The sequence below is a fragment of the Oncorhynchus nerka genome, linkage group LG15 (genome assembly GCF_034236695.1).
Source record: "Oncorhynchus nerka isolate Pitt River linkage group LG15, Oner_Uvic_2.0, whole genome shotgun sequence".
Lineage (NCBI taxonomy): Eukaryota > Metazoa > Chordata > Actinopteri > Salmoniformes > Salmonidae > Oncorhynchus > Oncorhynchus nerka.
The window spans coordinates 33,934,924-33,962,135 of record NC_088410.1 but is presented as its reverse complement, the minus strand read 5'-3'; the positions used below and the strand labels follow the sequence as shown (position 1 = coordinate 33,962,135).

Here is a 27,212-nt window from a genome sequence, read left to right as displayed (position 1 = left end):
CGCGTCGGGACAGCGCGTCTGCATTCCCGTTCCTCGATCCGGCCCTGTGGATGACATGGAAAGAGAATGGTTGTAAAGACAAAAACCATCTGGCTATTCTGTTGTTATTGTTTCTCTTACCAGCCATCCACGTGAGGGGCGCATGGTCAGTAACTAATGCAAACCTCCGACCCAGTAGGTAGTACCGGAGATAATCGAGGGCCCACTTGATGGCTAAGGCCTCTTTCTCTACGGTCGCATACCTCTGTTCCCGATCGCTGAGTTTCCTACTAATGAAGAGAATCGGCTTCTCTGCTTCACCTTTACCCTGAGCTAGTACGGCCCCGAGCCCTGTATCCGAGGCGTCGACCTGCACAATGAACTCTTGTGAGAAGTCCGGAGCCTGTAGAACGGGATCAGAACACAGGCCATCTTTTAACAATTGAAAGGCCTCTTCCGTCTCGTCTTTCCACTCTACCTGGTTTGGCAGGTTTTTCCTGATGAGGTTTGTGAGGGGTTGGCAATGGTTGCATATCCCGGGATAAAACGGCGATAATATCCTGTTATCCCTAAGAAGGCCCGAACGTCTCGCTTGGTCCGGGGTCGAGGCCAGTCACGAATTGCCCTGGTCTTCTCTGCCTGTGGGCGTATTTTCCCATTCCCCACGGTGTACCCCAGGTATTCCGCTTCGGACAAACCCAGGCAGCATTTATTTGGATTGGCTGTCAACCCTGTGGCTTCCAAACTCACGAGCACCGCCCGTAATCGCAGGAGGTGACTATCCCAGTCCTCGCTGTGGATGACCACATCGTCTATGTACGCCGCTGCATACTCTTGATGGGGCCGTAGAATGGCATCCATGAGGCGTTGGAAGGTTGCAGCGGCACCGTGCAGTCCGAAGGGCATCCTCACATACTGGAAAAGCCCCTCTGGAGTGGCGAAGGCAGTCTTTGGGCGATCCTCCGGAGCCACCGGCACTTGCCAATATCCCTTCGTCAAATCCAGGGTAGTGATGAACTTGGCCTTTCCTAAGCGCTCCAAGAGTTCATCCACGCGGGGCATGGGATACGCATCGAATGTAGAGATGGCATTCACGCCCTAAAGTCGTTGCAGAGTCTCATACTACCATCGGATTTGGGGACCAGGACTATGGGACTGGACCACTCACTCGTCGAGGGCTCGATCACGCCCATCCTCAACATCTCCCTCACCTCTTTCTTAGCGATGACTCTGCGAGCCTCAGGAATCCTGTAAGGGCGGATATGCACCTTCTTGCCGGGTTCAGTGTGGATATGGTGGAACAGGACATCTGTTTGTCCTGGGAATGGAGAGAATATTCGACCGAAGTTCATAATCAGCTTGTCTAGCTGTCTTGACTGCTCCGGTAGGAGAGTTTGGCCACGGCGCACCTGTGGTAGAGCCTCCTCTTTTCCTTTGCCCTCCAGGGCCATCAAAGCCACCTCCTCCTCTCGTCCATGGTATGTCTTCAGCAGGTTTATGTGATAGATTTGGACCTTCTTCCTCCTGTCAGGTTGCCTGATGAGGTAATTGACCGGTGAGACCCTTTTCATTACCTCGTAGGGCCCCCTCCACTGCGCCAGCAAGCGATGTTCGGCCGTGGGCACAAGCACCATCACTTTCTCTCCCACGGTGAACTCACGGGGGTCGCAGACTTATCATAGGCCCGGCCTTGGGTCCTTTGGGCCTTCTCCATATGCTCCTTGACTATGGGCCACACTGCTGACAGGCGGTCTCTCATCAGGGTAACGTGTTCTATTGTGGATCGAAAGGGGCATGGTTGGGTCTCCCAGGTCTCCTTGGCTAAGTCGAGGATTCTCGACAGGGTCTGCCATAGAGCAATTCAAACGGAGAGAATCCAGTGGATGCCTGGGGTACTTCTCGCAGGGCAAACATTAAGTGTGGGAGAAGCATGTCCCAGTTTTTCCCATCTCGGGACACCACCCTTCTCAACATGCTTTTTATCGTTTTGTTCAAGCGTTCACACAACCCGTCTGTTTGAGGGTGGAATATGCTTGTACGTATCTGTTGAACCTGATATAACCGACACAAGTCCTTCATCAACCGGGACATGAACGGGGTTCCTTGATCAGTCAAGATAGTCTTGGGGAGGCCCACACGAGAGAACATCAGGAATAACTCCTTGGCAATTCCCTTTGACGACATGTTACGCAGGGGTATGGCCTCCGGGAACTTGGTAGCGTAATCTATAACCACTAGGATGTACTCGTGTCCTCTGGCAGATTTTGGGAGGGGTCCTACGAGGTCCATAGCTATGCGTTCAAAGGGAGTCTCTATGATGGGGAGAGGAATCAAAGGGTTACGTAGGTGTGGCCGTGGGGCTGTACGTTGACATTGATCACACGTCCTACAATACCTGGCCACATCCCGGGTGACCCGGGGCCAATAGAATCTCTGCATGATTCTGTCAATAGTCTTGTCTCGTGCCAGGTGTCCTCCTAGGACGTGGGAATGGGCTAACTGTAGAACTGCATCTCTGTATGGCCTAGGCACCATTAGTAATTCCTGGTTTTCCCCCTTCGTCGTTTGCGACCCAGTATAAGAGACCCCGCCTGATTGCATAGTAAGGAAGAGGGGGCTCACCTGATCCGTCGACGTTCCTCCCGTCGATCACCTTCACCTTCCTCATGGCCTCCCTTAGGTCTGGGTCTCTATGCTGCGAGGTGCCGAACTGTCCCTTTAATTCCTGGGGCAGGTCGACCTCGGTAGAGGGATGTGGAGGTTGTTCCACATCCCCATCAGGGGTGACCGAGGAGAATCCTTCCAGGTTCCCTCCTCGGATGGAGCTTCAAATATATCCCTTAACGCCTGGTTGCTCCTTCCTTCCTGCGTTGTGTATAGCCCTTCACATGTGTCTTCATCGGTGGTTTCTTGGAATATCTGTCGTAAACGTTGGGTCGCTATTTCTTCCTCTGCTGCAGAGGACGAGGACGCGGCTACGTCTCCTTGTAGGACTACTACCTCGGGCTTGGATTTTCTCTTCTTTCCTGTCCCCCTTCTTCCCGTGCATAACGTCATCTGCCGAAGCTCCTTATATAAGGGACAGTCTCTCCCGATCAATAATGGCACCTTCAGCTGCGGCACTTTCCCGGCCCTGACTGTACACCTTCCTTTTGGAGTGAGAATAGGCAGATTCACAGTGGGGTAATAGTGGGTGTCTCCATGGATACAGGATACGGCTACTTTGTCTGGTAGCAGTGTTGCGGAGGTCACCATCCGCTCCTCTACTAACGTAACCATACTTCCCGAGTCGAGAATAGCTACCACATCTTGTCCTTCGACTTGCACCGGAATCTCTGAGGCTGGGGCTATCTCTGCTAACCAACAGTGTTGATCCTGCCCCCTCAAAACGGGATGTGTGGGGGTAGGCAGTGATGACTCCGTGACCATGGGCTCATCCTTGCTAGGACATTGTGGGGCATAATGGTTGGGAGACTGACATTTATAACACCGACCCTGCTGTGTGGTGGCTGACTTCTCCCACCTCCGGGAGGGGCTTGGACGTTTCGGTGGCGAGCGCGCGGGGTGAGTCGTGGTACGGGATTGCAAGACTCCTTCCGTTCCTCCTTGTCACTTTTTAACAACTCCCCTGTAGACCGATATGTTTCCACCGCCTGGGCTATGTCGTCGGCTGACAACGGGTTGGCTTGCCCCACAACCCTTTTTAAGTCACTGGGTAATTCTCTCAATATCTTGTCCACTACGAGAGTCTCTATCACATGTCCTACTCCCTTTCCAGGTTCTAGCCACTGTTTCGTCAGTCGTATTAAGGCGAAGATCTGGGCACGGACGGGTTGATCAGCTGTATAGGTCCATTGATGGAACTTTACAGCCCTATCTCTGGCAGTCAGCTGGTACCGGGACAGGATCTCGGTTTTTAGTCGCCCATAGTCCGCAGCTTCGTGGGAATCCAGGTCAAAATAGGCTTCCTGAGCCACCCCGGTCAAAAGAGGGGCTAATGCGCTCGCCCATTCTGTGGGCGGCCACTCTTCCAAGGTGGCCGTCCTTTCGAAGGTCATGAGGAAGGCCTCAATATCATCCTCCTTGGAGAGACGAGGTAAGATGGCGTGAGCAGCCGCTCTTGGCTTAACTCTAGGTTCTTCTAGTCGGTTCAGCTGTTGTTGCAGGAGTTCTATGGTTGTCCGCTGTGCCGTGATCAATTGTTGTAGTAGGGCGTTATCCATTGTTCTTGAATGGTTCCTCCGGGTCTACTGGAAGAATCTTGATTTACTCACTTATCCTTGTGTCACTCGTCCACCTAATGTCCGCATCCTCCACCAATGTGAGCGTACCAAGTAATTAGGCGTCACTCTAAAGCGGGAAGGTGGAATAAACGAGTCAGGAAAAAGGTTTTTCTGATTGAACACGGTTCTCTATTGAGAGTATTTTGTCAACAAAAACATTCAAACATAATCAATGAAAAATCTTCCAAGGAAAAACACACATCTTCTTCTCCAGATGAAACAAGAACACAATAGGATAATCTTTAAACTACAACAAACATAAATCACGGTTTTGTCACCGTCTTACTGGTTCTTTCAGCACAGCTTCTCTCTCTCGGTGGCCATCTTCCAGAGATAGTTTCCCCCCTCTCTTCTGGTTCCATTCTCTCTTTTATAGGGGAAGGAGAGTATCTCATTAGTACCGTCAGCTGTGCTTAATTGACTCTGGTTACCTTGTCTCCCAGGCTCTGTTGGGCAACTATCCATGAGCCCAGCCTGCCCTCTAGTGGTCCGTCCACAGTAAGTTGTAAGTCGGTGGCAAGGAAAACTTCCCTGGATGGAAGAAACATTTGAACAACTCCGCGCAACTCCAAATACTTCAGTCTACTGCCTGTTTAAAACTTTTTGGAATTCCTCTCGGTATTGATCAACTTTATGTTTGAAGTCATTTTTCACCCTCCTTTTTTCTCTCAGCGTCAAAACATCATTAGCGAAGAGCATATGTCCTACTATGCTATCAGCACTGCATATGTGTATGGTCAGGAGAAATACCTACTGGTGAGTCGTCTGTTTTGACTAACTCTTAATCGACTCAATGGTGTTTATTTGTCCACAGCTTTTCAGTCTAAAAGTTGTCTATGCTTCCATTTTGTTTCCTCTACTCTCCCTCAGCTCCACGAGGTCTTCCCAGACTTTGACGTCCTCTCGGACGCTGACCAGGCTTGTGACATTGTGTGTCTGGCGTACGACTCCAGCAACCCCCACTCGTTCGAGTACTGCGCCAGAGTCTTCAAGGTATGTGCCGTTTACAACCAGTCCTTCTACCATCCCTGTTTGTCTATTTAGTCTTTCAAGATGGCAATACTATTCTAATCTACAGTACCACTGAATGAAAGTAAATGTTTTTAAAGCAGAAACCATCTGTTATTACCATATTATTACCAATATGTGCTTCTTTGGAGCATTTACATATTTTCATTGTCTTTTAAAAAAGTATATTGCTAAATGGAATACGACAATGTCCAATAACAATATCCCTCTGCCTTTTGCAGCAATACTTCATGGACACCAAGACGCCGTGCATGATGATCGCAGCCAAGTCGGACCTCCAGGAGACCAAGCAGCTATACGCCCTCACCCCTCTGGAGTTCTGTAGGAAGCACAAGATGCCCCCTCCGCAGGCCTTCACCTGCAACACGGCAGACGCACCCTGCAAAGACATCTACACCAAACTCACCACCATGGCCATGCACCCGTGGGTAGTGGGTCACTCTGTTGTTTTAGGCCCCGTGTCGAACCTTAACATCCCTCGCTCAAACCCTAACATGCTGACCAGACCGGACACGTCGCGTGCGTCGCAAAATACATTTTGAAATCCATGTTATTCAATTATTGCACCCACACTGCTCGCGCTCGCGCCAACGAGCATCTGCGATACCAAGGGCTAAAATAGAACTCCTTTTTATTTCTGACGTAGATCACGCTGAAAGTCCTGCCTCTCCCATCTCCTCATTGGTTTATAGAAGCAGGTACCCACGTGCCATCTTCTCATTGGTTATACCCACGTGGGTGATTGAAAGACGAACTGTGTTGCCGGTAGTTGTTGTAATACTATGAAAGTTTAGATGCTGATCACCATATAAGTTCAAAGATGAAAAAGTCTGGAAGGAGGAGAGTAGACTAGAAACGTTTCGTTTCGCCGTTTTATGTTTGGATTAATTGTCGGAGTAGAGGACCTTGTGCATTTCAGGTAAAATAACAACTCCATGTTTATATCCCAGGACAAATTAGCTAGCAACATCAAGCTAGCTAAATAGGACAAATTAGCTAGCAAGTGCAAGCAACTAGCTAAATTGCCATACATGTTTAATGCTTTTCGACCTGTCCCCAAATTAATGTCATTGGTTCAGAGTTTGTTTTTATATTTTAACCTGCGTGTCATGATCGTGTTTGGTGTAGGGGGACAAAATAAATTTATGCACGATGGCACATGCGCGCAGCTGGTTTGGGTTCTGTGTAAAGCTCTACCTTAAGCCCTTAAACCCTCTCCACAATCCCTAAAATAAATAATTTAAAATATTTTAAGACCTCATCTCATGCTGTAAAACCTATTGCCCCAAAACTGCTCCTACCTCAAGCCCCAAAACTGCCCCTTAGCTGTTAAATTCTACCTCACCCCTCACTTCCCAAATTGGTGCCACTTCACATTGAAATATAGAGACTCTGAACTCTTGGGGTGAACAGTATCCACCATCTTGGTTAGACGTGGTGGTTAATGCGGTGGATTCAATTTGCCATTTGCTGCAATTGTATGTTTACTGCCCTTGCGTGCCCCTTTTCCCACTACTTTGTCAGGCTGTTGTCCACACTGATCACCTCTCTGTCACGGTGGACTGGACTCATCTGAACTGTACTCCTCAGAACTGTAGCCAACACATGGGGGACACCATCAACGTATCACATACTTAATCTAGTGCATTTTGATTTAATATATAGACTTCTAACTCTGTGGTGGCGTAAGGACATTTAACAATGTTGAAAATGATCCAAAGTGGCTATTTGGAGATTACGAACCCCAACAGTGTGAGGTGAAGATTACAATGAATCAGACTTATGGTCATGCTCTCCCTTTGTTCAATTAGACAATTATCCTCCTCTCTTCCTGGGTGGGTGCTCTTGGTTTTTAACCCCATAACAAATGAGCTCTATGGCCCAAAGAGCTCAAACCTTCTGGTGACATCGGTCTTTGATCTAACTCTCTTCTTCTTTGTGCCTGTGTATGTGTGTCTTTGCACACGTGTGTGTGTGTGTGTGTGTGTGTGTGTGTGTGTGTGTGTGTGTGACCTCTCACCTTAGTCATGCTCGGCTGCGCTGTATGTGTACCTGTAACAGGTGCACCTTCTGCCACCTGCAGAACTTCATCAACTCAGAGCTGGTGCAGACAGTGAAGGCCAAGCTCTACACTGCCATTCTCAGCAGGTCCTTACTCTTTCAGAGACCTTCCAACTCTTCTGTTTCACAATTCTCCTCTTCATTTGTCCCTGTTCTTCTTCAGTTGCTGTTCATTGCCTTTGTTTTGACCCTGTTTTGGAGTTTAGGCTGTGGATTGTCATAAACCACTGTTTGTTTTCATGTAAAATCTTCATGACATCTCACTCTTATTCTTTTGCCTCACCCAAACGTTCCCGGATTCTGAGTTCCTTGATCCTCTCTCTTTGTCATTCGTCACTTGTTTGACCATCTTGTTCTGTTCCAACCTTGTTCGTTATGTTCCTCTTCATTAATGAATAATGCATATGTAGTCTAATAATGCAGATTTCTAGTGTCTTGTCTGTTCATCCTGTTGGACGTTCATCTTTTGGCATCTTTAGTTGTGATTAGTGCATAGGACTGTACGGAGGTTCAAAGCCACACTGTTTTGAGTGAATTCCTACATACAGTGCATTCGGAAAGTATTCATACCCCTTTACTTTTTCCACATTTTGTTACGTTACAGCCTTCTAAAATTGATTACATCATTTTCTCCCCCTGCGTCAATCTACACACATTACCCCATAATGACAAAGCAAAAACAGGTTGTTTGACATTTTTACAAATGTTCAAAAAACATCAAACTGAAATATGACATTTACATAAATATTCAGACCCTTTACTCAGTACTTTGTTGAAGCACCTTTGGCAGCAATTACAGACTCGATTATTCTTGGGTATGACACTGCAAGCTTGGCGCACCTGTTTTTGGGGAGTTTCTCCCATTATTCTCTGCAGATCCTCTCAAGCTTTGTCAGGTTGGATGGGAAGTGTCGCTGCACAGCTATTTCCAGGACTTTCCAGAGATGTTTGATTGGGTTCAAGTCTGGGCTCTGGCTGGGCCACTCAAGGACATTCAGAGACTTGTCCCGAAGCCGCTCCTGCGTTATCTTCGCTGTATGTTTAGGGTTGTTGTCCTGTTGGAAGGCGAACTTTCGCCCCAGTCTGAGATCCTGAGCGCTCTGGAGCAGGTTTTCATCAAGGATCTCTCTTTACTTTGCTCCGTTCATTTTTGCCTCGAACCTGACTAGTCTCCCAGTCCCTGCCACTGCCACCTACCATGCTTCACCGTAGAGATGGTGCCAGGTTTCCTCCAGACGTGACGCTTGGCATTCAGGCCAAAGAGTTCAATCTTGGTTTCATCCGACCAGAGAATCTTGTTTCTCATGGTCTGAGAGTCCTTTAGGTGCCATTTGGAAAACTTCAAGCGGGCTGTCGTGCCTTTTACTGAGGAGTGGCTTCCGTTTGGCCACTCTTCCATAAAGGCCTGATAGGTGGAGTGCTGCAGAGATGGTTGTCCTTCGGTCTGTCCTTCTCCACAGAGGAACTATGGAATTCTGTCAGAGTGACCATCGGGTTCTTGGTCACCTCCCTGACCAAGGCCCTTCTCCACCGATTGTTCAGTTTGTCTGGGCGGCCAGCACTAGGAACAGTCTTGGTGGTTCCAAACTTCTTCCATTTAAGAATTATGGAGGCCACTGTGTTCTTGGACATGTTTTGGTACCCTTCCCCAGATCTGTGCCTCGACACAATCCTGTCTCGGAGCTCTACGAACAATTCCTTCGACATCGTGTCATGCACTTTCAACTTTGGGACCTTTTTTATATAGACAGGTGTGTGCCTTTCCAAATCATGTCCAATCAATTGAATTTACCGCAAGTGGACTCCAATCAAGTTGTAAAAATATCTCAAGGATGATCAATGGAAACAAGATGCACCTGAGCTCAATTTCGAGTCTCATATCAAAGGGTCTGAATACTTACGTAAGGTATGTTTTTATTTTTTTATTTGCAAAAATGTCAAAAATCTGTATTGTATGTACATTGATGAGGATTTTTAAAATACATTTTAGAATAAGGCTGTAACGTTACAAAATATGGAAATATGGTCTGAATACTTTCCGAATGTATCGTGATCATCTGTGTAAGCAGAGAGGTTATGTAAAAGCATTACATGTTGTCTCTGACGTAATGTGTCTCAATGTTTTTCTCTCGCTCTCTTTCTATCTCTGGATCCTCGCTCTCTCTCTCTATGTGTATCTTTCCTTCTCTCTCTTCTCAGACATGTGACACAGGCTGACCTGAAGAGCTCCACCTTCTGGTTGAGAGTGAGCGTGGGAGCCACTGTGTTTGCCGTGCTGGGCTTCGCCATGTACAGAGTGCTGCTCAAACAACGGTGATCCAATGCAAACGCAACCTTTGCGAGACTTGTACCCAAATCTTTTTGTGCTGTTTTGCCAACTACTATGGTGTATGGAGTGAATCCTAGGTTCCAGTTAAGTTGAATTTACACTTAGTCTCCCATTGACATCAATACATGACTAAGTGAAAATTCAACTTAAGTGCAAGTTCTGGATCTGCCCCATTGGCAATAGTAGATGGCAGGACAGCACAGACAGATCTGGGACCAGGCTAAACCTGGCACCCTCTCCCAATAAATATCTCTCTAAGATCATAAAAGATCCAGTATGTCCCCCATGTGATGAGGGGGAAAAAAGCAAACGTTATTTAGTTTTATACCTAGAGATTTCACAAGAAAATGACTGCTATTGTTCTTTATTTTGGCTTCTGCAAGTCTGTACTCAAAAGTATATCATATTTATATTGAAAATGTGATTATATAACTACTGCTGATGAAGCTAGTGATTTCTTCTCTTTGTGCAAAATATCAATTTCTTTTGGTTACCTGTGTGGATTGAAATGGGAAAACAATTCCATCTTAAGCAGCTGAAGTAAGGGTAGTGAAATGAGTATGCAAAATAACCAATACCATACACAAAAATATATGCTTTAAAACAAGCACTGAAACAATGTGGAAATAATGTATATATAACTGCTTGTATATTTGTTTCCCCTTGAACAAACGGGACATAATGAAGTTCAAATGCTGACTCTATAATGGCACAACAAAGCCACATTCAATGCTATAAAGGCATTAGCTTTCCATCATGTATTTAGTATTTTCAAATGTTCTCAAACCAGTTCAAGTAAAGGCTGTTCTACTGTTATTAAAATGTTGTTCTTTAGTTTGCCTTCCAGGGTCAGAAGCTCGGTGGCACACTTACAAATTTGTAAGGCTGAATCAGCCCATATTCAATCAATGGATGTTCGTTATGGGATGATACTTTTTGGGTGTCTGCGCCTTACCCCTAGAACTCAGTAAGGCAGAAGTAGCCTCTGTAGCCCACCCATGGCTTCCTGTATGGGTATGGACCACCCAGGTGGTGTGTGTGTTGGGCATGCATGTCAAAATTGTGTGTGCTTGCTATGTGTGTATGTGAGGCTGTACAGTTATTGTATTTGCATGCTTTGCTTTTTCTGATCATCCTCCAATATTATAATATCAAATATACTGTTATTATGAAGCCAACATTCTTCTCAATGGTATTATTCCAATTATCCAAATGTTATCCAGCACCCCCAACTCCCAGAACATTAGGACAATTGTGTTTCACGTTTGCCTTTCCAATGTTTATAATAAATAAATCTACTTTAATCCTGTGTCAAGAATGTTTTATTGCATTTGGGATCATTTTTTAAATGAAAAGCAGCAGTTAATGCACACCCAAAATAGTCAGAGGTGCTGACAAATGGAGAGGTACGTTTAAATAAATAAAGTCGCATAATATATATATATGCTTCCAATTGATTGGGTATCACCAATGTTTTCAGAACAGTGCCTTCCTCAGTGCACGTTATGCAAGAGATCTGCCGAAGTGATTGGTATGATTTTGACTTCAGAGTATTTGTTGTAGTATTGAGGTAATGCCAACATGCTGCTGAATGTTCTCCTAATTTCAGGTCCTCACTACATTGGTCCAGGAAGGTCCCTCTGAGGGGTAGGGAAGGAGGCAGCCAGCGATGTCATTCCCCCTGATTTCACGTGAAGGATGAGGTAATGTGATGTAGTAACTGTAGGTCTGCCAGTGGACACATGGAGGCAGTATTACCAAAATAATGATTACAATGTCTACAGACAGCACACCACCACGTTTTTACAATGTCTACAGACAGCACACCACCACGTTTTTACAATGTCTACAGACAGCACACCACCACGTTTTTACAATGTCTACAGACAGCACACCACCACGTTTTTACAATGTCTACAGACAGCACACCACCACGTTTTTAAAATGTCTACAGACAGCACACCACCACGTTTTTACAATGTCTACAGGCAGCACACCACCACGTTTTTAAAATGTCTACAGACAGCACACCACCACGTTTTTACAATGTCTACAGACAGCACACCACCACGTTTTTACAATGTCTACAGACAGCACACCACCACGTTTTACAATGTCTACAAACAGCACACCACCACGTTTTTACAATGTCTACAGACAGCACACCACCACGTTTTTACAATGTCTACAGACAGCACACCACCACGTTTTTACAATGTCTACAGACAGCACACCACCACGTTTTTACAATGTCTACAGACAGCACACCACCACGTTTTTACAATGTCTACAGACAGCACACCACCACGTTTTTACAATGTCTACAGACAGCACACCACCACGTTTTTACAATGTCTACAGACAGCACACCACCACGTTTTTACAATGTCTACAGACAGCACACCACCACGTTTTTACAATGATTTTTTAAACCTTTATTTAATTAGGCAAGTCAGTGAAGAACAAATTCTTATTTTCAATGACTACCTAGGAACAGTGGTTTAAATGCCTTGTTCAGGGGCAGAACGACAGATTTGGACCTTGTCAGCTCGGGATTCCACCCAGCGACCTTTCGGTTACTTGTCCAACGCTCTAACCACTAGGCTACCTAATAACAATATTCAGGGCGCAGTCGGATCCCTCAGGGATGAGCTGTAACTAGTCTCTAATGATCCCCACCAGACTGCATAAAATTGCCTTTTTAACCATGAAGATTATTCCCTAGGGCCTAACTGATTGGTCTGTTCTTCTCTCTCTCTCTTTCTGTGTGTGTGTGAGAGAGAGCGAGAGAGACGCAAATACATGGAACACAGAGCCTTAACAGTGTGTATGTGTGAGTGAGTACATGTCTGTCTAGCAGGTCATTTGACACCCAGATGAAGACAGCTTGGCTGTCGAAACGTTGGTAATTATATTTTTGCATCTGAGCTCCTAGAGTGTGCGGCTCTCTTTTATTTTCAAGCGTTCTACTCCGCTAGCCAGCACCTCTCCTAAATAGGTGTGCGTTTCCTTTTCTTCTAGATAGCAGGTCATTTGTACCTGTTTTCACCAGTTAACACCTACGCAGACAGAGCTACTAACATCCTGAGACAGAGTTGATAAGCATTCCTCTCACCGTGCAGGTGATTACCCGCGGTTAGCCTCAGTTCCTCTGCGCTCTGTTCCGTGGGCTGTTCTACTTTCAGAGCTGACGCCACCAGCAGTTGACCTGTGAAAGTTGACATGTGAACGCTTCACCCAATTAGATTTAAATTTAAATTGGCGGTTCCCTTCCTCTCCCGTGTTGGGTGCGCTACAGGCGGGACAATGGTTTGAGTCACTCACTGGTGATATGGGGGACGTTGATACTATGAGTGTCTCCAAGTGTCGCTGTAACTCATAATGAGTAACATATTATGAGTAAGTGTCTAACTGACTGGCCAAATTGCATAGATTTCAGTATGTGCAACCAGCAGGGGATTGGAATGCTTTGCTCATGGGTTAGTTAAGCCAAGGCTATCGGACGGTGATACTCAAGTGAGCATGATCTAAGTAGAAGTTTGAATGGAAACCACAGCAGTGTTAGGCTAAAGTAATCGGGAAAGTCATTAGAAATGAAGACCCCACATTCAGTATACGTATATATTAGTTGAGATGTGGTCTGGGTGATGAGATTAGTTTAATTGTGATCTCAAACATGGTAATTGCACAGCTGACTGCAGATGGCATCCCAACAGCTTCGATCTCTCTCGGAGGAAGCGTTTTGAGGCCAGTTGAGGACGGGTAGTATAGTATTTCGCTGTTAAAACATTGTTGGCTGCAGTTTCATCCAAAAGTGCTGTGTAGGTGTCACAAGACCCATAAGGTTAAAAATAACCTCTGGCCATATTGTTTCCATGGTAATACTATCGAATAGCATGTGGAGGTTTTGTGAGAGAGATACAATCTCTTTACAGTGCTACCAGCCCACTCAAAAGCAGCTGCACCCCACAGCCACAAAATAACTTACACACACACACAAGTGGGCACACACAAGCACATGCATGTGCACACAAACAACACAAAACACACACATCTTAAATGAATGGTTTGTTTGAAGTGATTATAGATAATGGGTAGGTGGTCCTCTGGAATGGAAGACCCATCATTTTGCTGATTGTCATTGCAGGCCTGCAGGGGAGTGTTTGTTTATGACCCTGAAACGCAACCTGGAATTTACAGGCCCTTATTACTCTCCTCAACCTCACCAAACTTACCACCCAGATACAGAGGGGAAGGAAGGTGAAAAGAGAAGTAAAACAGTGTTTGGTACCATAAGTGTCCTAAACTGACTATCATAGTAGATCAGTGCTATGCTTCATGATTGAATTCACCACCCTTTCAGTGAATGTTGGATGGAAATGTTACAGGATAGAATTGTCCCTCTTTGAATTAGATCCGTATCAGGCACTTCCACTGTCTGAATACTATGTTGTGTATTTTAATAGCCCACACGCACATTTTTGTGTTGAATTTGGATCCTCTTCAGCCAAGTCTACCCGCTGAGTCACATGTGCGCACTGTCTATCTGATGACATAACGTGATAAAGTACCAGAGTGAGAGCCAGCTGGTGTGAACCGGGGTTCCTCGAAGCCTTCTGTGGTTGTGGGTGGTGTTCTCACCTCGCAGCCAAAAATCCATCTTTCTCTGCGCCGGAGGCATGTATGCATGCGACAGTGCAACGGAGCCGAAGGTGCTTGCCTGCTTGCCTACCGGCTTGAACAGTGCCAGAGTGCTGGCTGGTCCCGATCCAACTTCGGGAGCGGAGTCAGTGTGTTCCTAGAGGCTGCTGACTGAGACAGCGGGGTTGGGCAGCTGACCGAGGTGCGTCGCTGTAAACAACTGCGAGGGTACAATGACGCACCTGAATTTACACTTGCGCGACTTTTGGACGATCGACTAGACATCTTTGGAGTCAGTGTTCCGTGACGGACTGCATTGACATTTAGGCTACCCATGCTGCTTTTTGCGCCGTAGACTGAGTAGCATTATATGCTGTTTTATGCTGAGGGGTTTTCCAACTATGCCTTTTTCCTTGTAATACACTATGACGTCTTATCTTATTCACTATTGAAGTGAGTAGCCAATTTCATTCATTACTGCCACACACACCTCTATTCTATTTCATTTTCAGGTGAGTCACATTGGAATTAACAATCACTGCTGTCAACTTGGATAGTTGCCTGCCTGTCCGTCCCAATGAGATTTCAGTACTTTGGCAGTGAAAAATGCTGTGTCTGTCTACAGAAAGCTGGACTGAGGTGCAGGTGGGCTGTCGTATGAAATAGGAGAAGGACTTGGCGGACACACACCCCCAATTCAGTTGTTACACACACACACTGTCGCTCGGAGTGGCGAGACGCAGATGCGCACTCCACAGACACCCAACTCGGCACTCAACTTTTGCTCTGTGCGTGGATCTATTAAACATATATTTTCTCTTCAATGAGCTTGTGAACAAACGGAGGATAGATGTTATTTTGCGGGCTAATATATTTTTTCTAAAAAGCCGCAAAGGACCAGGGTTGGAATAAGGATGCCCGATTGTCTTTGAGACACCTGCGTTGATTAATTAGCCTCGCTTGGTGATTTCTCAAATATGGATTATGTGCGTAATGTGGCTCAAATAGCAGAGAATGGATATTGTTTGTCGGTAAGGATTTGATATTGAATCGCCCAGTAGTGCATTGAGGAGAGGGGCAGCCGCAGCCCGACGATGCCGGACGCGTCTCGGGACGTGCCGGTGCATTCCTCTCCAGCAGTGGCGGCGAACGCGGAGGGAGACGAGATAGAAGTGCTGGAGAGTATCGATGTTCTTCCCGTGGCCCCAGAGGACGTAAGTCTGGAGCCATATTCATATTGTCATCAGCGTTTTTCAATTTCATCCCAATACAGAAAATCACATTAAAGGCACGTTTTTCCCACGGTGTATTCTACAGTAGCGAATATTTTTTATTTAACTAGACAATTGAAATAATAACACATTTGTATTGTACTTTTTACACTGTGTTATGGTTGTAAGCTATGAATATTATTATGCCAGCGACCATTCTCAGACAGCTTCATAGACTCATACATAGACCATAGTCATTATATCATCACAGTCAACAATCCATTGACTATATGTGTTCATTACAGCTAACTGAGCAGGCATAGCATGGCTACTACCATACAAAGTTGATGATGTCTTCAATTGTTCAATTATATTGATTCATTGAATGAAGGACAGTTCTTGTAGGCTACCTGCTGACTTCACTCCTTAATGACAGGCGTGTCTATCTGATAAATGGCACCTTTCTCTCTGAAACCTTTTCTTTCCCTCTTTTCTCTCTCTCCTTCCCTACCCGCTCCTTTCCTCTTTCCACATCTCAGCAATGGAAATCTCTGTTCGACAAGGTATGTATCGTCGTTGTGTTACATGTTGCATGCGCACTCATGAAGGGTGTCTACTTACCTGTCGTTTTATGTGAGGAATTGTTTGCTGTCCGAACTTTAACTTGTTACAAGTACCACATTTAGTACTAAAACTGTGACTTATGAACTGACCTTGATCTTCACCCAATAGTCATGGAATAGCAAGTCAACTATCCGTGACATTATTATAAAGTCTATCTCCTGTCAGTCCTGCGGTGGCGGTGAGTTGAGCCCTTGATGCCTGAGGAATGGGAGGCGGAGAACCAGATAAAAGAAGCAAGCAGGTTGTGTTGGGTGTTTCCCTCCTCCAGTCCTCCAGTCCTCCTGACATCGACCCTCCCAAATGCATTTAGAGCAATACATAATCCTGGTTACAGTTGCCGTTGCTCCGCCTGTGGGCTGTCATGTCGGCGGCCACAGTGACAAACAAGGGTGTGTGTGTGTGTGTGTTATGCCTAGGCCATCAGGTTGGCATGACAGACGGAATACCAGGTTCCCCCTCAACTCGCACACCCTCTCTCCCACCACTCCATCCCATGGAGCTGCCTCAACACCTGCCTGCCCCAGCCTGGTCGGCGGGCCCCACACTCACTCCTGGTCCCCCAGGGGGGGACAAAGGAAGTATAAGGGGGTTAGGGAGGGGGACAGGGGGGAAGTCAGAGGCTCGTGTCAGGCTCGCTCTTTCATGCTCTGGAGGACTGGCTAGGGATTCATGGGATTACGGGAAAAGGGGTTTGGGGTCGTTGGTGTGTGTATATATGTGTGTGTGGGGGGGTATACATTGTGGACAGGCATTAAGCGGGCCTCTCAATCCACTGCCTTTATGCGGCTCGGCATCGCTTTGAATATTCTCAAGTGGCCTTCAGACTAGATGGGAGGGGGGCCAGGGGGAGAACCAAATATAGCCTATAGAAGGGGATGCTGTCCAGTCTGGCAGCTACAAATGCCCTTTCACTCTTTTATTCCTTCCCCCGTCCACCTCGTAAATGACCCCTTCCATTTGTCATACATTGGAAATGTTGACCTTTAGGATCACTCAGCTCCTCACAGTGGACACTAAGGAAGATCAATTATAGGGTGGATGGTGGACCAGAAATTGGAGATTTTTACTGGCAACCATTGGATGACTGAAAAAATGGAATAGTTGGACGTTCATAAATGGAGGAATAGGCCTTGCTCATTGGATGTTTAGTTCATAAATGGAGGAATAGGCCTTGCTCATTGGATGTTTAGTTCATAAATGGAGGAATAGGCCTTGCTCATTGGATGTTTAGTTCATAAATGGAGGAATAGGCCTTGCTCATTGGATGTTTAGTTCATAAATGGAGGAATAGGCCTTGCTCATTGGATGTTTAGTTCATAAATGGAGGAATAGGCCTTGCTCATTGGATGTTTAGTTCATAAATGGAGGAATAGGCCCTGCTCGTTGGATGTTTAGTTCATAAATGGAGGAATAGGCCTTTCTCGTTGGATTTTTACTTCATAAATGGAGGAATAGGCCTTTCTTGTTGGATGTTTAGTTGACTAATCTTGAACAGAGCAGTGTTCAAAAGTTGTGCACTATTTCGTGAATAGGGTACAATTTGGGTCACAAGTAATATGATACAGGGATGTTTCCCATAATTCTTTGCTTTGTCATCTAGAGAGCACAAACTGTCCGTCCACATCACCCAGATTGTTTAGATGATCCATGTGCTAACGCCTCTTTCTAGATTCCGTCCCAAATGGCACCCTATTCCCCATGTAGTGCACTATAAAGGGAATAGGGTGCCATTTGGGACACATACATACATGTCTCCCAGGCTGGTGTTTTAATGAAAGTGAAAGTGCTTTCTCTTCAACCAGGAAATAAGATAATAAACCTACGATAGCTCTGATTTGTGTTACCCATCTAAGATCTTTAAACATACTAGGGAATGAGGACTACTACTACACACACGCGCACACGCACACGCACACACAAATACTCACACACACAAGTGCACACACACACACACACACACACACACACACACACACACACACACACACTACTGGCCTGATTAGTGATGATGGTGAAACCACTCAAGAAGAAACAGTCTGAGTATTTGTGTCTTTCCCTCACAGATTTTCAGCTTGTTTTGCAGGATTGGACGATGTAAGTAGGAATGTATTAAGGGCTTGCTGTTATAAATAGGATGGATCTGGAAAAATGAAACAAACAACTTGGTGTTTTCCCTTGAAAGATGACCCAAGGGATATTTGTTTTTGTTTTTATGACTGTGTAAGGCAGTGTGCATTACAAATGTTATAGTGGATATTTGTTGCGTCACCTCATTCTGTTTCCTCAGTGGTTGGTGGAGAGGGAGTAGGAGCTTATTGTGTTTCTTGCTTGTTGCGCTGACACATTTCTGTGTACAACCCAGACTGTGTACACACACAGCCATTATCTGGGATGGGAATGTCTCCATTAGTCACACCCCCTCTTACCTTCCCATGGAAGTGCCCAGATGGAAGTCAGCACCAGACGTGGAACATTAAGTCCGTATACTGATGCAAATGGTTTGGAACTCATGGGTGAAGGAACACATGGAGGCTACCCTGCTTGCTAATGTTACAACTCTCTGGCTGACCTTTGAATGACTTTTTTTTTAAAGCTCCATAGAAATAGGGCTGGGAACCGCTGTATAGATTCTATCTACAGATGATATTTCTATGGTACAGACTGTGACTGAACCATTGACCAGTAACAGAGAGAACCTGTGTCGAAGGAGTGCTGTGCGATAACACTTGTTCTACAGGCCCCAATCCCATTATTACCCCATCTGCCTTCCCTGTGTGTCCCCACAATGGCCAGTCGTCCCCACACTGCACCCTTTGTGTTGACATATGTGCCACTGTACTGTACACACACAATCCTGCTCTGCCTGCCTCTGGCCTGTTAAGACGCCAACAGGCACGCGTCCAGAACAGAGGGAATTATGGGGATTAAGACTTTTTCACATGGGCACACAGTGTACACCACAGGAGGTTGGTGGCACCTTAATTGGGGAGGACGGGCTCATGGTAATGGATAGAACGGAATGGGTGGAATGGTATCAAATACACTAATTAAACACATGGTTTCCATGTGTTTGATGCCTTTCCATTTGCTCTATTCTAGCCATTATTATGAGCCGTCCTCCCTTCAGCAGCCTCCACTGATGTACACACATCCAGTTTAACCAGGATCCTGTCACATTATACGCTACAGTGAACTGGGGACATGAACCAGTCAAATGCTCTTTGATTGGAGTGGGGACCCACCTGTTCTTAGTGTATCTGTGTGTGTGTGTGCCTCTCAATCTGGGCTCTTTATCTCATGCTGTTGTATGTGTCAATGAGCATGTGAAGTGGAGCGTGGCTGCCATTGACAGAATAGGAAGGCAGGCAGCCATCATTTCGGGCATCTTTTGTTTAGCGCCACTCACTCGGTCACCACATGGTACAGCTGCCAGCCTCTCAACCCTGTCATTCCTCTCCTCTCCAGTGTCAGGGTTGATTGTCAACGGTCCAGGTAACTGGTACTGATTGGGTTTGAGCCAAAATGGTGGCCCTGGTCTGATTGCAGGGTTGCCACACGTCCTCTCTCATTCCATTACTCTCAGCATTTAGGTGTTTACTTCGTGTCAGCTCCGCCAACTTGCATCTGTCTGTGTTGATGCTGGTTTACCATACCTCCTCTCAAACCACTGTTCTCTCAGTGTTGAGGTTTTCATCATAGAGATCGATCAGTCTATATGTAGGCTATAATCTCTATGCTTTTTATTTAGAGACCCAATCTGCTTGCGTCTCTCTTGCTAGTCACTAAATGCTTTAAATACATTTCCTTATTTCCCTAATGAAAGGGAGTTCCAGTCAGTAAGTTGTGAGCAGCTCTTCTAATGTTGCGCTATAAATAGCCCCTCCCCTGCCTGTCGATCTGTCGATAGACAGAAAGATGTGCTGCTGCTTCAGTCATAATTGGCTGCGGACTGCAGTGTGTACACACGGAGAGATGAGAGATGGCAGCACAAAATGAACGTGTATCTGTTGATGGTTCAATGCTATGTGCTCTACCCACATGGTGCAGGGTGGTTCCCTGTGTGTGTGTGTGTGTGTGTGTGTGTACAACATATGTTTGTTTAATATGTATTTATTTGTGTATGTGTGTGTGACTGTGTGTACATACAGTATGCCCCTAAGTTTGTCTTCGATATGTTAATCCGTTAGAAGGGGTCAGCGGGGTGGAATCGATGCCAGTGAGTGGTACTCTAGGGAGAGTATTTGACTGTGTGTGTGACTGTGTGGATGTAGAGACACGCCAGCTGTCAGAGACCCTGTGCCATCTCTCTTTCCCTCTCCTCTCCCCCCTGTCTCTCTCTCTCTCTGTTTAGTTTTTCGTCCGATTTGGCTTCGGTTTCCACAGTGAAGTGGATAACATTGCTGAGGAGAGGAGACTGCCCATCATCCCACTTACAGGCTCTCTTAAGTTCACCGCCGCTTGAGTACGTTTATACACACATCAGTAGGTTACTGCAGGGGTCTGATGGGGTGACATCCTGTAAGTGACAACCTCTGGCTTTTTATTAACACGAGTTATTATACTCAGTATATCATTCCCTTTTTACACTCGGTGAAAGTTCATCTTTGTCATTTCTCTCTGACTGTGGGAGCAAGTTACATGTCACTCATAGCTCCCAGTCTAGCCCATACGCTGAGTACAGTAGTAGAACCTACCCTGCAATGTCTGCAATATTTTTGTGAATTCCCCTGTTTCCACAGAAACCCTTGACATACCAATCAAGATTCCCCAAACTTGGGAGCAGGCAGAGGTGCTAAACGTCTCCTATTTCAGCCTGTCACTCAGATCTATTGGGATCAAAGACACTAAGATCCATTCATTCCTTATGGCTGAAACTGTGATACCTTCCCACAGGTTGTGGTTACAGGGGATACTATACTGGGAGAGTCCTCTCCTGGCAGGGACCCACCACTCTGCTCTAAACGCCTGGGGGCCTGCAGTATGCAGTGGGTTTCATGCCTTTTGTGCCAAAGTCTTTCCGTGGTCTTTGTTTGTTGGAGTTTCTACGTTTTACTCATTGGGTTTGTGTGTGTTTCTTGTGAATGTGTGTGCTTGTGAGTGTGTGTATCAGGGTTATGGACCAGTTATACTGGGGTTTAGGTGAGACAAAAGGTCTAGTGACGTGGTAACCAACCTTTTCTGAGTCAAGATCACTTCAGTTTGATTTTTTTTACCGCCTTTTTCTCTTTGTGATTTCCAATTGGTAGTTACAGTCTTGTCTCATCGCTGTAACTCCCGTATGGACTCGGGAGAGGCGAAGGTCGAGAGCCGTTCGACTCCTGTGGCGGGCCGGACACGTGCACAATGACACGGTCGCCAGTTGGACGGCGTTTCCTCCGACACATTGGTGCGGCTGGCTTCCGGGTTAAGAGAGCAGTGTGTCAAGAAGCAGTGTGGCTAAGGAGGGTCGGGTTTCAAAGGACGTATGGCTCTCGACCTTCACCTCACCCGAGTCCATAGGGGAGTCGGAACGATGGGACGAGACTGTAACTACCAATTGGATATCACAACATTTGTGGAGAAAAAGGGGTAAAAAACGTATATAATTAACAACTACTTTATATCGAAGGAGTGCCTTTGATTTGGTGGCCTGCAGGTGTGCAGTTTGGAGCGAGACGACCATTAGACCCAACGACTTGTTTCTGCACATGAGCTTAGCTGGCCTACAAGTGTGGTTGGGGTTTCTATTGGAGGAGCAGTTTTATCCTATAGTCGTACTGTACTGTCTTTGGCAAGGCTTTATCGTTGTTTTATTTACACAAATGTTTGGTGATCGACTAGGAATGCCTTGGCGACCACACACACACACACACACACACACACACACACACACACACACACACACACACACACACACACACACACACACAGGTCTGTCTCTGTGACACATTCCTGCACCTCAAACCCTACTGGTTCAACACCGAAGCCCTGCAGGTGGACTGTTGACACTGCAACAATAAACAGTGTGTTTACCCATCCATGTGGTGAACAGGTGTGTGTGTGTGAACATCTCCCATCCTCACTCAAGCACTTCCCATTAGTGGCTGTGATGCATATACAACTCAACATCTTCCAATATCGAACTCTTCTATCTTCTCCCTCGGTAGAACAATTGAGTCTTTCTTGGGTCTAAATTGACTACAAGGACAAACAGAGGCTGCAGACAACCCCTCTACAGATGTTTCTCTCTCTGACGGGTTAATGAGCAACATTGACGATGCAGCATTATGCATTTAAACACTAAACCAGCGTGTGTGTGTGTGTGCGTGCTTTTAATTTAAACCTCAAACCAGTGTAACTGAATACTTCCCTTGTGTTCACCAGGCCAGGAAGCGGTCCCCTTTAAAACGCCTCACCATCTAGCTGTGTGTATCATCTCCCTTGACATTACACTAGTGTTGAAGTGAGGACAGCTTGCGGTTTAGATTAAATAAAGCGAGGGGCTGGAAAATCTAAGTTTGTTGGCGTTTCCTGCAGCAACTTTTCCTCCCACTCACAAACCTTTTCCTCCCACTCACAAACCTTTTCCTCCCACTCACAAACCTTTTCCTCCCACTCACAAACCTTTTCCTCCCACTCACAAACCTTTTCCTCCCACTCACAAACCCACTCTAAAATGCTAAACTGACCCTTTTTCAACACTCCTAGTCTGAGACTCATACTTGGTCTGTATCTTCCGTATTCTACCTCAGTAGCACTATTTCCTGCTTTGGCTGATCCATCAAATCACATTTTATTTGTCACACGTGCCGAATACAATAGGTGTAGACTTTTCAGTGAAACGCTTACTTAAAAGCCCTTTAACAAAATGGCAGTTTTAGGAAAAAACTAAGACAATAACAATAGCTGAACACTGGGATACTACAGAGGGGGAACAGAGAGAACGAAAGGGGGAATCAAAAGGAGGCTTGCTTTGCCCCCAGGGCTCCTGTGGTAACAGGGATTCACACAGCAGACAGCTGGGTGAGTGGTCCTCAGCAGGTTCCCAACCCCCCAATCGCCTGAGTCTGAAAGGAGTGTGTGGAATATACGCACACATACACATGTGATGACTAATTCATGCACACACACACACACACACACAGATACATCTTATTCATCATACACAAAAACATACACACATACACCTTCAAAAGAAAAGTTGTGGAAGAAGAAAGAGGGTGATGGAGAGTCCATGTTGTTCAGACACAGGGCATGGGCAGGTCAGCACAGAGATAAAGACAGGAGGCCATAAAACTCTTCAAACAAATCTCCACATAACATTGGGGTGAGAAACCCTCATTACCAGCGGGCCAAGCCCTCATTTACAGGAACCACCGTCAGAGGCCATTCTGAGGCCGTTCCCGAGAACGAGGGAACAAAAAGAGGGAGAAACATTTATTTTTGGAGCCTTCTCTGTCTGTTTTTCTCTCTATTCAGTCCTTCTTTCTGGGGGTCGCCCTAAACTGACCCCTTTTTATGAGGTGGTGGCGGCTCCATTCACCATAGAGATTTATGGTCTTTAATGGGGAAATGGACCCGGCCCGGGGCTGCCCTCAGGGGGGCCTGATTTAAATTCTACAAAAACGTAGGAGAGGGTTTGGGATTGGGAGGAGGGAGGTGGTGATCGGAGTGGGTGGGGTGGGGTCCTCTGTCTGTGACATTTTCAAGGTTGCCATCTGGGCAGGGAGTGGGAGCCTTCAACTGTCCGTCGACATCTCAAGCAACACTGCCCCCCTGGATAAAGTCGCAGAGGAGGAGAAAGGGAAAACAACATCAACTGGGGGAAACAGATGCCTTCTATCAAAGCCTTGGTGGTGACTCACAGGCTGCTTGTCCACCTGGGCCTTTTTCTCCACCCATAACAATAAGCCAGTCAGTCAGTCTCCTGATATGTGGTGGCCTGGTTGAGAGCCCTGCTGTGGTGTGGATCACCCTCTATTTCATAATCCTATTACCATAATCCCAAAAGGTCAGGGAGCACAGAGCACTTTCTCCTCCTCTCTCCTACCAGAACGCCTCTCCTTTAAAGGTAAAAGGGAGTTAAACTTCGGCCCAAAGGTTGAAAGAAACTTCCAGAAAAGGAACTTAAGGAGAGAAGAGTTGGGGGGTATGATAATGGTTCTAACCTCCATGGGGCTCAGCAGAGTTATGACCTATAGACAACCACCAGAACGGCTGAAGGTCTCCACAGCTAGCCTGCCAGAGGTCACTGTGGGCTATAGCAGCATGAGGTTCAACCACTTAGCCTCTCATATTGAGACCCAGGAATTTCATAAAAGTCCAAGATAAATGATGATCTTCGTGACTGGTTTCATTTTCTCACAGATACGTTGGGAAGAGGCTGAGGATAAAATGAGGAGATGAGTGCCACAACCGTGACATGAAAGACGGCCTTGTGCCCAAACTTTCATTCAAGGACATATATCTGTCGGGCTTTTCCCACAAAAACACTTTTCTATTATGTAAAGGCAAGACCACAGTGTCCAAGCAACACGCAAGGTATCCCTTCATCTGTAGCGTTGGTGTGAAACATCCTCTTGGCTGACACATTCTCCTCAAAACGTCATAATCAAACTATCACGGTAGGCCTAAAATCTTCTTATTCAAACTATCATAGAAGCAAAGGCCACACAACTTTATATCAGACCTCATAGTCAAACTCATATTGACACTTTCAAGGCAACTCCTTGACAGCAACCTTGATGAGACATGCCAGTTCTTATTATGTGACAACGTCCCAAATTGCACCCTTTTCCCAAAAGTGTTGTGTTATTGAACATGGTCCATAGGTCTCTGGTTAAATAAAGTGCACTATGTACAGAATTCGGTGCCTCTGTGGTAAAGCCAGTAAACCAGGAAGGAATCCCCAGTTCCTCTTCTCAGATGCTTCTAATTACACGCTTACCAGGATGACAGCCTTGATTGAACTCTTTTGACAGCCAAGATTGAACTCTTTGACAGCCAAGATTGAACTCTTTGACAGCCAAGATTGAACTCTTTGACAGCCAAGATTGAACTCTTTGGCCTGAATGCCACGAATCACGTCAGAAGGAAACCTGGCACCATCCCTACGGTGAAGCATGTGGTGGCAGCGTCATGCTGTGGGGATGTTTTTAAGAGGCAAGGACTGGGAGACTAGTCAGGATCAAGGGAAAGATGAACGGAGCAAAGTACAGAGAGATCCTTGATGCTCCAGAGCGCTCAAGACCTCAGACTGAGGCGAAGATTCACCTTCCAACAGGACAACGACCCTGAGCACACAGCCAAGACATCGCAGGAGTGGCTTCTGGACAAGTCTCTGAATGTCCTTGAGTGGCCCAGCCAGAACCCGGACTTGAACCCGATCTAACATCTCTGGAGAGACCTGAAAATGGCTGTGCAGCAACGCTCCCCATCCAACCTGACAGAACTTGAGAGGATCTGCAGAGAAGAATGGGAGAAACTCCCCAAATATAGGTGTGCCAAGTCTGTAGCGTCATACCCAAGAATATTCGAGGCCATAATCGCTGTCAAAGGTGCTTCAACATAGTACTGAGTAAAGGGTCTGAATAATTATGTAATTAATTGTATTTAAAAATATATATAAATTAGCAGAAATGTCTAAAAAATAGTTTTGGTTTGTCATTATATGGGTATTGTGTGTTGATGGATGAGGGGGAAAAACAATTGAATCCATTTTAGAATAAGGCCGTAACGTAACTAAATGTAGAAAAAGTCAATGGGTCTGAATACTTACATTTATGAACACAAGTTTGCGTAAAAAAAATAATCGTCATGGAAACGTATTCCAGTGGGTGTACCAAGCAAGAAGACAGTAACTACTGTGTCAGAGGTCAGGGTCAATATGAATAAAACATGACCTCATAGCAAAACAACAGATTTCCAGTGATCTGCCTTCAACTCAGGCTGAACAATGAAAATACTTTTAAAGACATTTTTCTCAGTTACACTCAATGAGCAGTTACTGCCCTTTTGCTTGGTAGGGCAGTGTAGAGCTCCTACACGCAATGGTTCATGACCTCAGTACCATTAGACACACCCTTCAGTCAAGATATGAGAACACAAACCATGAGGCCCTGTGACAGACGAGCGTCCTGTCCAGGGGGTGTAGCTGTACATCAATCTGCCTCACGCTACAGAACGCTTCCGCACCATTAAATCAAATCAAATAAAAACTTTATTTGCCACATATGCCGAATACAAGTGTAGACCTTACCGTGAAATGCTTACTTACAAGCCCTTAACCAACAGTGCAGTTCAAGAAGAAGAAAATATTTACCAAGTAGACTAAAATGAAAAGTAATAATGAAAAGTAACATAATAAGAATAACAACAACGAGGCTATATACAGGGGGCACCGGTACCGAGTCAGTGTGCAGGGGTACATGCTAGTTGAGGTAATCTGTACATGTAGGTGGGGGTGAAGTGACTATTCATAGGTAACAAACAAACAGTGAGTAGCAGCAGTGTACAGGGGGGGGGGGGTCAATGTAAATTGTCTGGTGGAGATTTTTATGAAGTGTTCAGCAGTCTAATGGCTTGGGGGTAGAAGCTGTTTGAGGAGCCTTTTGGTCCTAGACTTGGCGCTCTGGTACTGCTTGCCGTGCGGTAGCAGAGAAAAAACAGTGGCCTTATGGCCTTTCCTCTGACAACGCCTATTATATAGGTCCTGGATGGCAGGAAGCTAGTCCCCAGTGATGTACCGGACCGTTCGCACTACCCTCTGTAGCCCCTTACGGTCAGATGTCGAGCAGTTGCCATACCAGGCAGGGATGCAACTGGTCAGGATGCTCTCGATGGTGCAGCTGTAAAACCTTTTGAGGATCTGGGGACCCGTGACAAATCTTTTCAGTCTCCTGACGGGGTATAGGTTTTGTCGTGCCCTCCTCACAACTGTCTTGGTATGTTTGGACCATGATAGTTTGTTGGTGATGTGGACACCAAGGAACTTGAAGCTCTTGACCCGCTCCACTACAGCCTCGTCGATGTGAATAGGGGCGTGTTCGGCCCGACTTTACCTGTAGTCCACGATCA

The 27,212-nt window shown here is 46.0% G+C and overlaps 1 protein-coding gene and 1 pseudogene across 1 annotated transcript in view; both read left to right on the top strand.

Annotated features, from left to right (window-relative positions):
• Positions 1–10,990, top strand: part of LOC115142465 (mitochondrial Rho GTPase 1-A-like) — a 42,186-nt pseudogene extending 31,196 nt beyond the window's left edge.
• Positions 10,991–14,319: 3,329 nt separating this feature from the next.
• The window catches only part of LOC115142463 (rhomboid-related protein 3-like), a 53,042-nt gene continuing 40,149 nt past the window's right edge, over positions 14,320–27,212 (top strand). Inside the window, 2 exon segments of the mRNA XM_029681950.2 lie at positions 14,320–15,536; positions 16,073–16,096. Of these exon segments, the coding sequence (XP_029537810.2) occupies positions 15,417–15,536; positions 16,073–16,096 (144 nt within the window). The 5' untranslated portion in view covers positions 14,320–15,416.